Raw genomic sequence first — 14,439 nt, 5'->3', positions numbered from 1 at the left:
TCCATCAAAAACGAACAAAATCAACGCGAAAAGAAAGTTTTGAAAAAGAGATGGGTCATGTCAAGGTAAAGTTAGTAGATTTTGGGCAATTTCAATAAATTCGTAAATCATGACACAGTGACAACCATACGAATTGCTATTTTTGTCTATACATTGCATGTGTCCCTGAGCATGAGCACCGTAGATGGAAGCTACCTATTCGAAAAACGGATCTTTCCCAGCGGGAAATCTCGAAAATAATCGTAAATTAATTACACTTACCCAACGAGCTTAGCGATGTCTCCTCTATGGCAGCCAAGCTGCTGTTGTGAATCGTAAGATGCCGAATATCGAGCGAGAGGAACACAAAGCCCTGCAGTTTCGGCAAATTGTTATGCCTCAGCTTCAGATAGAAGATAATGGGATTCTTCCCCTTCAAAGCGCTCATTGCTCTGGTGATGTGTTGCACGTCGGTCGCCTCGCACAGGATGTCCAGCCCATTCTTCTTCACCTGGCACTGGCAGGGGCTGATTTCGCCCGCTTGAGGACACGTTTGCGGCGGGTTGGACTGACCGGCGACCGGGGCTAGGAGCTGTAGCACCATCAACAATAGCAAGATGGTCCCCACGCCCGCCGTTCTCAGTGCCGTGGGTAATCGTTTCCGCCACTGTTCGTCTCGGCAGCAGGACCATCTTCGTTGCCGGTGTGTCGTGGCTTCTAGCCTGGCGGAGCCTGTGCACTCAACGGCGGAGATGTCGGTGGTGATCCTTGTTATCCTCGCTGTCCGGTGGACATTCCCTGACGGCATCTTCCCGCGGGAGCCGTCTAGCGTTGTTTCTTCTTCTTCTTTCGAGACGACACGTTGATTACGTCAACATCTGCAATCAAAGAGAGAAACATATCTGTTTTAATTAATGAACGAATTAATGGGTATCTACATCGGTTAATACTTTGATAGTTCGATTAGTATATAGAAATAAAATTATAGATATGATATCTGTCCGACTACAAATAAAGAAAAAGTGATAAAATCAGACAATTTGTGACGTAGCACTACGTCTGTTTTCTCTAAACTATGGTACACTTTTGCGATTGCGGAAATCGGAGATTGTCACGAAAAAAAAGACTGAACATTGATATCTCAGCCATTTCTGGATGGATTTTCAATTGGACCATTCAAGTAGTAGCGATTGGTCATCATCAGTCAAATTTCAACGCAGGATTGGCTAAACGTTTGATTGCTGTTAGTGCTTGTCATAAGACGTCTTATAGCTCATAATAATTTTCTTATCATGCTGTTAATGATTAGAAAGGCACATAGTGAAAAGAAAATCGATTCTTTTCAAAACCAGCATTTCATATGAAGAAAGGAATATGTTTAATAATTATTAGAAAGGGTTGTCCTGTGCAACTAATGGCGATGCAAAAAAATCATTCTCAATGATGACGTGCTGGTTGAAAACCTCAAAATATGCACCTAGCAGTGTAGGTGCCTTTCTCATACATTGGACACACTAAAAAAACTTCAGTGAAGTTTGCTTGGCGTTTTTGTTTTGATAAACATCGTATTTTGGTCTTAACATAACCGTAGTCCGATCTGGCAAATTTTCCAAAGAGAAACAATGGGACAGGATTCCGCGGCGAACGCAACCTGTTGCGAACACATCGTATAAGGATAAGAACTGATTTTTACATAATAATGCACGTTTCAATCATTACCAGCAACCAAACAATAGCCTGATCCATGTGAAAAACAATTCGAATGATTGCTGCAGCAATGCAGCTTGCTAATATCCTGTAATACATTACCATTAGCCTCGCCAGTAGTTTCAGATTGTGTTAACCTGATTGACTGACCATATATCGAAGCGGCCTTGAGTCATGTGATGCTTCAAGCAAGTTTTTTTGCCTTTCTCGTATACTAAGTATACGGTAAAGGCTATATGATCGCTCCAAAATTAAACTTTTATATAAAGCCCGGAGACCCATAGTGTTATATACCAATCGACTCAGTTCGACGAATTGAGGTGATGTCTGTGTGTGTGTGTGTGTGTGTGTGTGTGTGTGTGTGTGTGTGTGTGTGTGTGTGTGTGTGTGTGTGTGTGTGTGTGTGTGTGTGTGTGTGTGTGTGTGTGTGTGTGTGTGTGTTTGTGTGTGTGTGTGTGTGTGTGTGTGTGCGCAAAACTACTCAAAAAATGTCACTCATTTTTCGGGCACTTATCCTCAACCGATTTGCTCGCAACAAGTTGCATTCGACGCAGAATCCTGTCCCATTGTTTCCTATTTGAAATTGGCCAGATCGGACTATGGGATCAGAAGTTATGGCCAAAATACAAATTCATACGAAAAAAATCGTGTAAAAAATGTCACTCATTTTTCGGGCACTTATCCTCAACCGATTTGCTCGCAACAAGTTGCATTCGACGCAGAATCCTATCCCATTGTTTCCTATTTGAAATTGGTCAGATCGGACTATGGGATCAGAAGTTATGGCCAAAATACAAATTCATACGAAAAAATCGCGTAAAAAATGTCACTCATTTTTCGGGAACTTATTCTCAACCGGAACAGACAAAACTCGATTTTCCGGAGGAAAAAGCGTCCGAGACCGTGAAGAGACGGAGCAACTGTACCGCGCTAATAACACACGAAAGTTCTATGAGAAGTTGAACCGTTCACGTAAGGGTCACGTGCCACAGCCTGATATGTGTAAGGACATGAACGGGAACCTTGTTACGAACAAGCGTGAGGTGATCCAAGGGTGGCGGCAGCACTATGAAGAGCACCTGAATGGCGATGTGGCAGACGAAGATGGCGGTATGGTGATGGACCAGGGGGAACGCGCGCAGGACATAATTCTACCGGCTCCGGATCTCCAGGAAATCCAGGAGGAGATTGGCCGGCTGAAGAACAACTAAGCCCCTGGGGTTGTTAGTTGTTCTTCAGCCAACTACCAGGAGAGCTATTTAAACACGGTGGTGAGGCACTGGCTAGAGCGCTGCACTGGGTCATTACCAAGATTGGGGGGGGGGGAGTTTTGCCGCAGGAGTGGATGGAAGGTGTCGTGTGGCCCATCTACAAAAAGGGCGATAAGCTGGATTGTAGCAACTACGCGCAATCACATTGCTGAACGCCGCCTACAAGGTACTCTCCCAAATTTTATGCCGTCGACTAGCACCAATTGCAAGGGAGTTCGTGGGGCAGTACCCCGTCTGGGCGAACGCTCCACCACGGACCAGGTGTTCGCCATTCGCCAAGTACCGCAGAAATGCCGCGAATACAACGTGCCCACACATCATCTATTCATCGACTTCAAAGCCGCATATGATACAATCGATCGGGACCAGCTATGGCAGCTAATGCACGAACACGGTTTTCCGGATAAACTGACTCGGTTGATCAAAGCGACGATGGATCGGGTGATGTGCGTAGTTCGAGTTTCAGGGGCATTCTCGAGTCCCTTCGAAACCCGCAGAGGGTTACGGCAAGGTGATGGTCTTTCGTGTCTGTTATTCGACATCGCTGTGGAAGGGGTAATACGAAGAGCAGGGATTAACACGAGTGGTACAATTTTCAATAAGGCCGTGCAGCGATTTGGCATCGCCGACGACATAGATATTATGGCACGTAACTTTGAGAAGATGGAGGAAGCCTACATCAGACTGAAGAGGGAAGCCAAGCGGATCGGACTAGTCATCAACACGTCGAAGACGAAGTACATGATAGGAAGAGGTTCAAGAGAAGACAATGTGAGCCACCCACCGCGAGTTTGCATCGGTGGTGACGAAATAGAGGTGGTAGAAGAATTTGTGTACTTGGGCTCACTGGTGACTGCCGAAAATGATACCAGCAGAGAAATTCGGAGACGCATAGTGGCTGGAAATCGTACATACTTTGGACTCCGCAAGACGCTCCGATCGAATAGAGTTCGCCGCCGTACCAAACTGACAATTTACAAAACGCTTATTAGACCGGTAGTCCTCTACGGACACGAGACCTGGACGATGCTCGTGGAGGACCAACGCGCACTTGGAGTTTTCGAAAGGAAAGTGCTGCGTACCATCTATGGTGGGGTGCAGATGGCGGACGGTACGTGGAGGAGGCGAATGAACCATGAGTTGCATCAGCTGTTGGGAGAACCATCCATCGTTCACACCGCGAAAGTCGGACGACTGCGGTGGGCCGGGCACGTAGCCAGAATGTCGAACAGTAACCCGGTGAAAATGGTTCTCGACAACGATCCGACGGGCACAAGAAGACGAGGTGCGCAGCGGGCAAGGTGGATCGATCAGGTGGTTGGCCGTAAACTGCGTGGTTGGCGACGTGTAGCCATGGACCGAGCTGAATGGATAAGACTCTTATGTACCGCACAGGCCACTTCGGCCTTAGTCTGAATAAATAATAATAATGCAATGCATTGACATGAATGCTTATAAATGAGAAATGATGGAAATAATGAAATCTATTTCCCTAAAATGCTTCAAAGCTTCAAATTTCATCATAACATTTTTCCTCTTAAAAAGAAGAAGAAAACGAATAAAAAATAGTAAAAATTAGGATGTCTATTCTTGAATGGTGCGCGGTGGTACAAATGCCAACTTTGTTATATATTTTGTTATATATAAAATAAATAAAGATATACACTATACAGCTTATAACCTTCGATTTTTTACATTTTTTAGGGAGGGGTTCAAATTGGCCCCTCATAGAAATAACAATTTCTCGTGTTTTGGCAAAATGGTCAATTTTGCCATATTTTCATCTCAAAAATATCATATTTATACATCGATTTCTCGCAACTCAGTATCCCTTGGTAATAAGGTGGACAAAAAATAACCAGATAATCAGTTAATTGCATTTGACGTTTAAAGCGTCCATTTTTACGTGTATCCGTTGAAATATCTAATAGCCTAAACACAGTTTCAAACAAGAAAAACTACGATGAAAGCAAAGCTAAAAGTAGATCGTCATGTTTCGCTACCGAAAGCACGTTAAGCTTACACATGGCTACGCAAATCTAATTTTGGCTAAAATTTATGCCACCCATATTTATGACACGGCAATATGAACCAGGAAAATCTCTACCGACCCAGCTTCGTTTGTAGCTTTCAGCTAGCATTGCCACAATCTACCCGGTGGATATTATACGAGCACAAAATTTCAATCAACATCTGTGAAAGAGGTTTTTGCAACCGTGACCTCGTCACGGTTACTGCTGGTGTAGTTGGGTTGTACGCATACGGAAGTCGACGAAACAGCAAAATCAGTTCAGGAAACGGCGAAATGTAGGACGGTGTTTGGCTTTTTTTTTTCGAACAGGATTTGGATGAAATGAGGAGTAATGTGTGGATTAAGGGGAAGTGCACGATGGTTGTTCACAGTATGAATGGATATTTCATTCGGTATAGCGAATGAAAAATATATTCAAAATTTACGAGATGCAGCTTGAACTTCAATACACCAAATGAAAGTACATAATGCGTTTGGAACATTTTTTATTATTTATCTAGAAAGTTATGTACGTTGCTCTTAAAAGAACGATGGAACTTTATTATAACAGTTAACAATATTATGAAATACCAAGCTGTAGTTTTTTTATTTAAAAAAAAATGTAAAAAGATGTTTTTTCCAGCACAAGTTATTAAACGATGCTGAAACTTGTCTAAACTACATGCAATCGAGTATCAACGAGTTCCACGTACTATCTTTGCAATATCTAAAATTTGTCTGCTGTTTAATAAATAATTGCTGATTTATCTACTTCACATTAATGTTCTTGTCGAAAATGTGTTTCATTTAATTGCACTATAAATAACACACCATTTGACCACTCAGCTAGGCCAATTGATCACAATGCACCCACGTGGTTTTCGTGAATCAAGCAGCATCGAATTGAGAAGCTTTAGATTTTGTAACTACATTGAAAAGAAATGTTGAACATGAGCAGCATTTTAAATCAGGCTTACACAATGATTTGCATAGCAAAACATTATGAACGTTGTGCGCCAACGTACCGAAATGTGGCATATGAAACTCGTAACCATTGAACAGGATGCTGAATTGCCAATATTCATTACCAAAAATGAAATATATGACTGGAGCACCTCTTTTATGAGACTACTGGGCTTGGTGAATGAATCAAAAAGTTAATTACGTGGCAGATTACGACAGCAGTGAAACGCAAATGAAAGGTTATGAGTTTCTGTATCTCAGAAGATGCTTAAGAAAGGCTTGAAATTTATTAGAAACATACATAAATAATCAAACAAGGAGCAATTTTGGAGATGTGCGTATGCTACTTGGAATAAGGAGGTTCTTTCATCACAGGCCGCATGGAATCACCGACGAAGAAATTATGTATGCCGTACCTCAAAGGAAGTCAGAAGCATATCCTTAGCTAATAATTGAAAGCTTCTCTATGCCCGCCATTCTATGAGTATGTATCTTGTGTGGCAAATGCAATGGATACACTGTGTCCAGCGCTGTGACGAAAACTGTCAACTGTCAAACTGAAAAATCAAAGCGGTTTGATTTTGGTTTGACCTCTCAGGCGGAGTCAAAGTTCGCCGAACATGTTTGAGTGTTTGTTGTGAACTCGCACAAAATCCCATATATTTTTTGATGGTTAGTGTTCAAGTTAGAGCGCGTCGGTCATTCGTGTGTGATATTGTTGGTCGAATAAATTGATTGCTCGTGTCGCTGTTGGTAAAACTTGATGGTTGTTTGACTAAACGAGGGGTGGAGTCAATGTTGGTCAAACTGCTTGGTCAGTTTTTACGGTGCATGAACTTTGACTGAATAAAATGTAAACAATCACATAATCAAAGTGTTTCACTGTACATTTCCCAAGACTGCTTCGGTTATTATTATACCTATGCTGAAGGTAGTAAACTCTATATAATATTGTGTGGAAAAAAGCATTGACTAACTCCCTGGTCATTACTAGAAATTGTTTAGAAAAACATATTGGTCTAGGACGAACAGTGCATAACTGTAGCCACCTGCGGTCATTGCAGAGTAAGAATTATTAATTATCACTAAGATCACCATAGAAATGGCTTAGAAACAATTGTGCTACTCTAGGACGAATGAACCAAAAAGACCATTTTACGAACGTTCCTGATCATCCGGAAGGGCCATCTGGTGGCCAACTGCGGTTATAGCTAAATGAGAATTTGAAATATTTCCAATATCACCGTCAGAAATGGCTTAGAAAAAAAAGAATTACTTTTATTATCTTCTCAATTGATAAAGAACTTTTTCTTCTTGAGGAATACATGGTGGTTTGGTGCAAATTGGTCAACTCACTAAAAAGATATCTCATTTTTACTCAATGTGTTGTACTTTTCACAACCATGCGAGTCCTGGAAGGTTAATGAATGTTACAGCCAATAATCTTGTATCACCAGTGCACGCCTATGATTCACAAGTGTATGGCTATGTGATTGTGCCACAATTAAATCCAATGGAAAATTTGTCTCGAGCGTCACCATGCAGATTTTTCACCAAAGATCCAGGTGTTATCGAACAATCTATTACTATGTGTTCACTTTCCCCTATGTATCCATCTGTCGTGCTTGTCCTTGTCATCCTTTCCAGTTGACATGTGTATGGCACTGACTCTCCGGTCGGCTGGAGAGCAATACCGTTCCGTCAATCGTCGTCATCGTCAAAAGCCCTCCGTCAAGCTCATTACGTGTGAATCTCCAAAAACTCCTCTACTGCTGCAGAGCAAACAAAGGACGAATATGACGCCCGTAAAGACATTGCTGTCCCACATTTGATCGGATTCCTGCCTGTGTTGGACATATATGCAACTAACGACCATGTTGAAGGTGGGAGGTCGTTACTACAATCAGGAATAGACTTTTCTATTGAGCTGTGGTTTGATCCAAGCTGACAAACACGGGGCAGAATGGGATTAAAAGGGATCTTTTCGTCTGTTTGTTAGTCTTTCTTCTTAAAGATTCTTTCGGTCTGACGAACTTTCCGAATACGTATGACATTGGGATACATACATGTACGCGTTTGCCTTTGACGGGGTGTCGGCTCAGCGATGAGACGAGAGACTACGAAGCTGACCCTGCTCAAGGTGGTTGTGTTAGAATCGTGGTAAGGAAATGTTGTGGGTGGTGAAAAACTTTATTCACTTCCCTAGGCATAAATAATGTGCTGGACACACGAACACCAATGCCTAAAATGGTTATTTTCAATAGCTGTGCCTATGCTTGAAGAATTTTACGCTGGAAGACAACAATGTCAAAATTAAGGAATTACAAGAAAGAAGAACATTTTATTTCATTTGTTAAAACTTAGGTTTAAGACAATCCCATTTTCTAATGCATTACTCACGATGATGCTAGATGGGAATATAACAGGTGAGTTTAGACTGTTCTTCAATAAGAATTTACAATAATTTTCGCAATGTTTGGTTTTCACGAACAATGAATTGAACGAGAAAAAACAGTTCCCTGGAATAAGAAAATAAGTCATGTTTTCATAAATTTAAAGCGTTTCCGTGGTACAAAAATATGCCAATATTGATCATGGCCTCATGAACTAAAATCAAATAATGAATCCAATGTGCAATGATTCATTTATTGTAGTCGTCTCAATATTTTTTTCCTTCGTTAATGGTTTTTATCATTTCAGTTCAGTGATTTTCTATCTCACTGCAATAAAACCATCTTAACCTGAAAGAAAAGAATGAAACTGATTTTGTTGTGGTAGAAGAATCAGAACAGTAATCCAATAAATAATGTTAAACAGTTAAGCATAACTATTAATCATTACCTATAAATAATCTCACGGATAGTGTTCCCTCGCTTGTGCACCATTTGGCGATAAAATTTAATAATTCTATCAAAACAATTTTATTTTTCGCTTGCATCATTGGCACTAATTAAGGCAGACGATACTAATTTCCGTAGAGTCGACAAAAATTCACGGTCATACTTATTGGTCGCAAGAACCACATTCATAAATATTACTGTGACCCAGCACCATAACACTTATTCTAGAAATCACGCAACCAATCCGTATGGGTCCGTTAATTGTAATCGAATGACAAGGCACTTATGAACCGATTATTCACGTCCTTGTTGCTTACCAACGGTACCATGCAGAGTTGGAATGATCTATTTTCCATCTATTATTTATTAATACTTATGGAATCAAATGGAATTGAATTCTGTAATCAATGTTTAACAGCTATTGATTGCAAATTAAATTGTGCCAAGCACACTTTAATAAAAAATACTCAGGTCGCGGCAGTAAATATTTGCCGTATAATATGTGGCCAGAAAAAAAGGCAAAGATGTCGATACAATCAACAGCATTCAGCTTACGTTCAGGAATACTGCCTATTATTATGTTACTTATTTGCATTGATTACAATCAACCGCGAATACATATACGAAAAGTGGTAATCTATCAACGGGGTAAACATCTGCGTTTCAGATTATTGAAATATTTCATGCACAATCGCAAGGGACATATTTCAAAACGCCGATGAACATTTCAATAAGCAGATACGTAGCTACTTAGACCGCAAAGTGAGTCTACCTTGTTTTCTGTATACCGTGCCCCTATTGATTAATTATCGAATGAAGAAGGTGTTTATTGTGTAAATCAAAGCAACCCCTCATATCTGCTAAACAGTAGCTTACGGAGTGGATTTTCTTGACCACCTATTTTAAAGTATTCATTTCTTGAAAGCTAGTTGTTAAAAATAGTAAAAGTTCAAGTTTTCTAATTAAAAATTATTAAACAATTATGTGCACATGTGGAGATTGGACAAATCAAGCATCCGAAAGATACTCAATTTGCAAAAAAAAGCTAACCGCGGTGGAGGTTAGTACTCGGATTCTGATGGCTTTTCCGCAAACGTGACCTTTAAGTGGTCTTGTTGTGTAGCGGTTATCACGCCTATCTAGAGAGTAGGAGATTGTGGGTTCGAGTCCCTTCAAGACACGTGGATTCTTTTTCGCAAATTTCATATCAATTTGTCCAATTCGAAACATGTGCTGTGCATATGCACAGCCAAGATATTTAACCAAAAAAATGATTTTCGTGCGGCCGAATTGCCGAATAATATGCAATTAATTGAAATAAAAATATGAAAATGGTAGCCATCGAGCAAGTACAGTACGTGTTTTAGTCGACGCGAGATGGTTAAGATACCGAATCAGTGAAATACGTTAAACACACATTGCGTTTTCGTCTTTGTATCATCATGAATGAAGCGTCGTTCAAAAGAAATAATTAGTCGCTTACCAAGGCGCTCATGGAGATTCAGAGGATTCTCCGGTCTCTTAGCAATGAGTGTCGAACTAATTTCCCTCCCCTAATTGACTGTGAGGACGTGGCCGGATACTGTAGTTTTCGAGAAATGAAGATTTTTAAAGTAAGTGGGCGGAATCTGGGGTGAGGGCGGTTTAAAGGTGTCTTACCCAACTTAATTTCTATTCGTTTTTTTTGGAATGTTGTAGAAAACTACATCACACTCTTGCGAACGCTGAACACTCTCCGTTCTATCGGTGTGATGGAATTCACATCGACAGACATAACATAGTCGAGGATAAAGCACAGATGGATGTCGTCTACACAAATCTGAAGCCTGATAAAATTGTCCACCGTAATTATTTTCTTTGCTTTCTCGTATACATAGTAAACGTGAAGGCTACATGTATTTTAATTACAAAATCCAATTAACATCAATAAGTTTAATCGACCAATTTTTGAAACCCAATCCAACCAATCTTCCATAGTTCATGTCAATTTAAATTCTGTGCAATCTGAAATTCATCAAATGCTATCTCATTCTTTGATATCAATATTTCTGAAGAAACATTCCCTGCATATTGAGGTATTTGCTTGCAAACGGTATTGCTTTCATAAAGCAAAAAATTCAACCAACTCTGGTTCTAACGCCATACCCGCCCGTGTCTGTACATAACATCATCTTACACATTTATCATCTTCACTCCCCGATAAAGGTACGTACCCTCTAACCAAGCCACCGCCGCAGTCAGTGCCACCCCACCACCGCACTCACCACGTGTATGTGTCGTTCCTTGATGGGGAAACTCGATCCGGAAAAATGTTTGCCAGACAGCGACCTATCCCGAAGCAACAGCGAAAGCCAGTGCCGCGCCTTTTCCCGCCAATTCTCCCGACCCGATCTCTTTCCCCCAACAAGGATCCATCATAACGCTCGCCACGCAAATCATCAATTGCATATCAACCCCACGTAACCACATCAAGCAGGTACTCCATGTGCATACATATTGAAAATAAAATCCAGCGGTGTATGCAGTTGCTGACGACACAAGAGGTAGAATTATTTTTCAAACCACATTGATTCCCGATGAGCAATGCGAGCAATGTTTCTCTCGGAGGATTGATCTCCGATGATCCCGGTTTAAATACAATTTTATATAAGCAAAATGCATTGCAAAAACTAACCCATTTTACCGGTACATATCCTAAACGGATTTACCTACTCGCTTCAATTAGGCTTTGACGGGGAGTCCTATTTCAATGTTTCTAATTAAAATGGGTCAGATCGCACTATAGCCTCAGAATATACGGTCAATTTTTTTTTATTTGCGGAATGAATTCCAAAAACTCACTCATTTTTAGGGCACTCATCCTTAACAAATTTACTCTCAACAAGTTACAGTCGAAGGCGAATCATTTTTCTGTTTTCTATGAAAAATGATCCAGATCGGATTATGTGGTCAGAAGCTATAGGTCAAAATACAATGTTATGCAAAAAACGCTCCAAAGGCATACTTATTTTATGGGCATTTATCCTTAACTGATTTATTGCATTCTATGGTACTGTTCCATTGTTTTGTATGGACTTGAACAATGATCTAGATCGGACCATAATGTTTATCACAATCAAGTTTATCCAAAATCATATGTTTCAAATTCAAACTGTGTTTTAAAAATTTAATCATTTTTCGAACACGATCAAATAGAGATCATAGAGGCATTTTATTTATTTTTATTTATTTATTTATTAACAAACTCCATATAGTAACACAAATAATCACCTACTGATTCTCAAAGCTTATGCTACTATGCAACATCTAATACCAATGACTATACACTAAATAAATTATTCAAATTTCTTTTAAAAATAGAAAAACTTCTTTCACTCCTTTGATTTCGAGGTAGATCATTCCAAATTTGTATGGCTCGTAAACGATAAGATTGTTTTAAACTATTTGAAAGGCATCTAGGAACGATGAGTAATGAACTTCTTGAAGAGCGCGCATGTCTGAAGAAATCTCGAAGGTAAATTGGAGGGTCGTTTATAATTTTGAATGTTTGGATACAGATTCTAAGCTTTAAATGACTTGTAAAATCACATCCAAGTATTGCCTTTTTATAATTAGATATATGGTCGAACTTTTTCAGATTAAATGCATATCTGGTGACTGCATTGAACACCTGGTTAAGTTTTCTTGAATTTTTCTTAGTTACAAGGCCAAACAAAATATCTCCATAATCAAACAATGGAACTAAGAGCGACCTAACCAATTGAACCCGGATATGTTGGGGAGTACAATGTCTCAGTAAGACAAGCGAATGTAAGGCATTATAAATTTTACTGCAAACGGCATTAACCTGGGATGTCCAGTTTAAGTTAGAATCCATCATTAACCCAAGATTTCTGACTACATTAGAATATTCAATGATATCGTTACCTACTCTTATTGATGGTACATTAACAAGAACGGCACGTTTAGTGTGAAAAATAATCGTTTGAGTTTTTCCTCCGTTGAGTATCAGTCCGTTATTCTCGCACCATAGCAAGATACTCTGAATGTCAGAATTAATTCGATTTACCATTTCAGATATTGTATCAGGCACTACTGATATGTATAATTGACAGTCGTCTGCATAAAGATGAAATCTACAATATGACAGATTTAAAGGTAGATCATTGATGTACATCGAGAAAAGTAACGGTCCAAGAATTGAACCTTGTGGCACCCCACGTAGGACAGGAATCAGTTCGGATTGTTGGTTGTTGAAATCAACGTATTGCATTCGGTCGGATAGATACGACTTAATCAATTTTATGGAAAATTGATCTATGTAGAAATTATACTTCAACTTGTTACACAACTGTCTATGATCAATAGAATCGAATGCTTTACTGAAATCCAGAAGAGCCAATAAAGTGACCATTTTGTTGTCTAATGCTTCTCTAATGTCGTTTTCAATTTTAATAAGAGCAGTCACAGTGCTGCACGATTTCCGATATCCAGACTGGAGAGTACATAAAAGTTCGTTGTGTGTCAAATACTCATTTAGTTGCTTAGAGAGTAATGATTCGAATATTTTGATAGTGCGCAAAGAATACTTATTGGACGATAGTCTTTTTCAGTAACAGGGTGATCAGTCTTACCTATTGGAATTACTTTTGCGATTTTCCAATCAAGAGGAAATCTGAGGAAGTAATACAATAATTAAAGATGTTTTCAATGTATTTGAGAGTAACACTTAAGGACATTTTAAAACATTGAGCGGAACTAAATCGTTACCAACAGCATCACACGAAGCAGTAACGAACTCAGAGAGTATTTCATTATTTGTAACACACCTAAATGAGAAATTCGGATGTGTTCCAACATCATCATTTGATTGAAGCTAAGTGGTGTGTAGTGAGCAACAAAAGAATGAGTTGAGGGTATCTGCATTAACATCCCTCCACCCATATTATTATTTGTTTGTTTTAAGCCTAATCGTTTAATGTTTTTCCAAAGTTGCTTAGCAGGAAGGTCAGCGCTTAGTTGGGAGGAGAAATATTCTCGTTTCGTACGTTTGACCACTCGATTTGTTAAGTTGCGAAGACAGGTGAAATTTCTCCATTTACTCTCACTCTCTCTATCGTGTTTCCAACATTCATAAGCTTTGGACCGATTTTTAATCAATCGATGGATACGAGTGTTGATCCAAGGAGTGCTTGGATCTTTGACCGTTTTTTTCCTGAGCGGGGCATGCTTATCAAGAATTTCGAAAAATAGGTCATTGAAGCATTTTAGTTTCACATTAATCTCTGCATAGTTGAGTACAGCATCAAAATCTACGCAGCGCAAATCTGCCAAGAAAGAGGATTGATCTATTTTGTGATAATCACGTGTCCAGTAAACATCAGCACAAGTTTTAGGAAGCTTAAATTTGTAATCAATGCAAATGAAATCGTGATCACTGATTCCACCCATAGACGATTGATAAACGTTGTTTAAGTTCTGAGTGCAATTACCTGTAAATATATCAATGGTTGATGCAGAACCGGGCCTGTGGCAAGTTGGATGAGTGGGAATTAGCTTGAATGATAATGCACTTAAATAGTCGATCAGTTTCAATGTATTGTTAGAATTTTCCATCTTCAAATTTATGTTAAAATCGCCTGTCATCAGAATGTTGGGTTCTGTAGCT

The 14,439-nt window shown here is 39.6% G+C and overlaps 1 protein-coding gene across 3 annotated transcripts in view; it reads right to left on the bottom strand.

Annotated features, from left to right (window-relative positions):
* Positions 1-14,439, bottom strand: part of LOC134215124 (slit homolog 2 protein) — a 136,922-nt gene that overhangs the window by 42,952 nt on the left and 79,531 nt on the right. For all 3 annotated transcript variants that reach the window (XM_062694373.1, XM_062694374.1, XM_062694376.1), the window contains one exon: positions 262-857. In XM_062694373.1, coding sequence (XP_062550357.1) covers positions 262-787 — 526 coding nt within the window. In that variant the 5' untranslated portion in view covers positions 788-857. The remainder of the gene's footprint in view (positions 1-261; positions 858-14,439) is intronic.

Source organism: Armigeres subalbatus, chromosome 2 (assembly GCF_024139115.2).
Source record: "Armigeres subalbatus isolate Guangzhou_Male chromosome 2, GZ_Asu_2, whole genome shotgun sequence".
NCBI classification, from domain to species: Eukaryota; Metazoa; Arthropoda; class Insecta; order Diptera; family Culicidae; genus Armigeres; species Armigeres subalbatus.
This window is presented reverse-complemented; position numbering and strand designations above follow the sequence as displayed.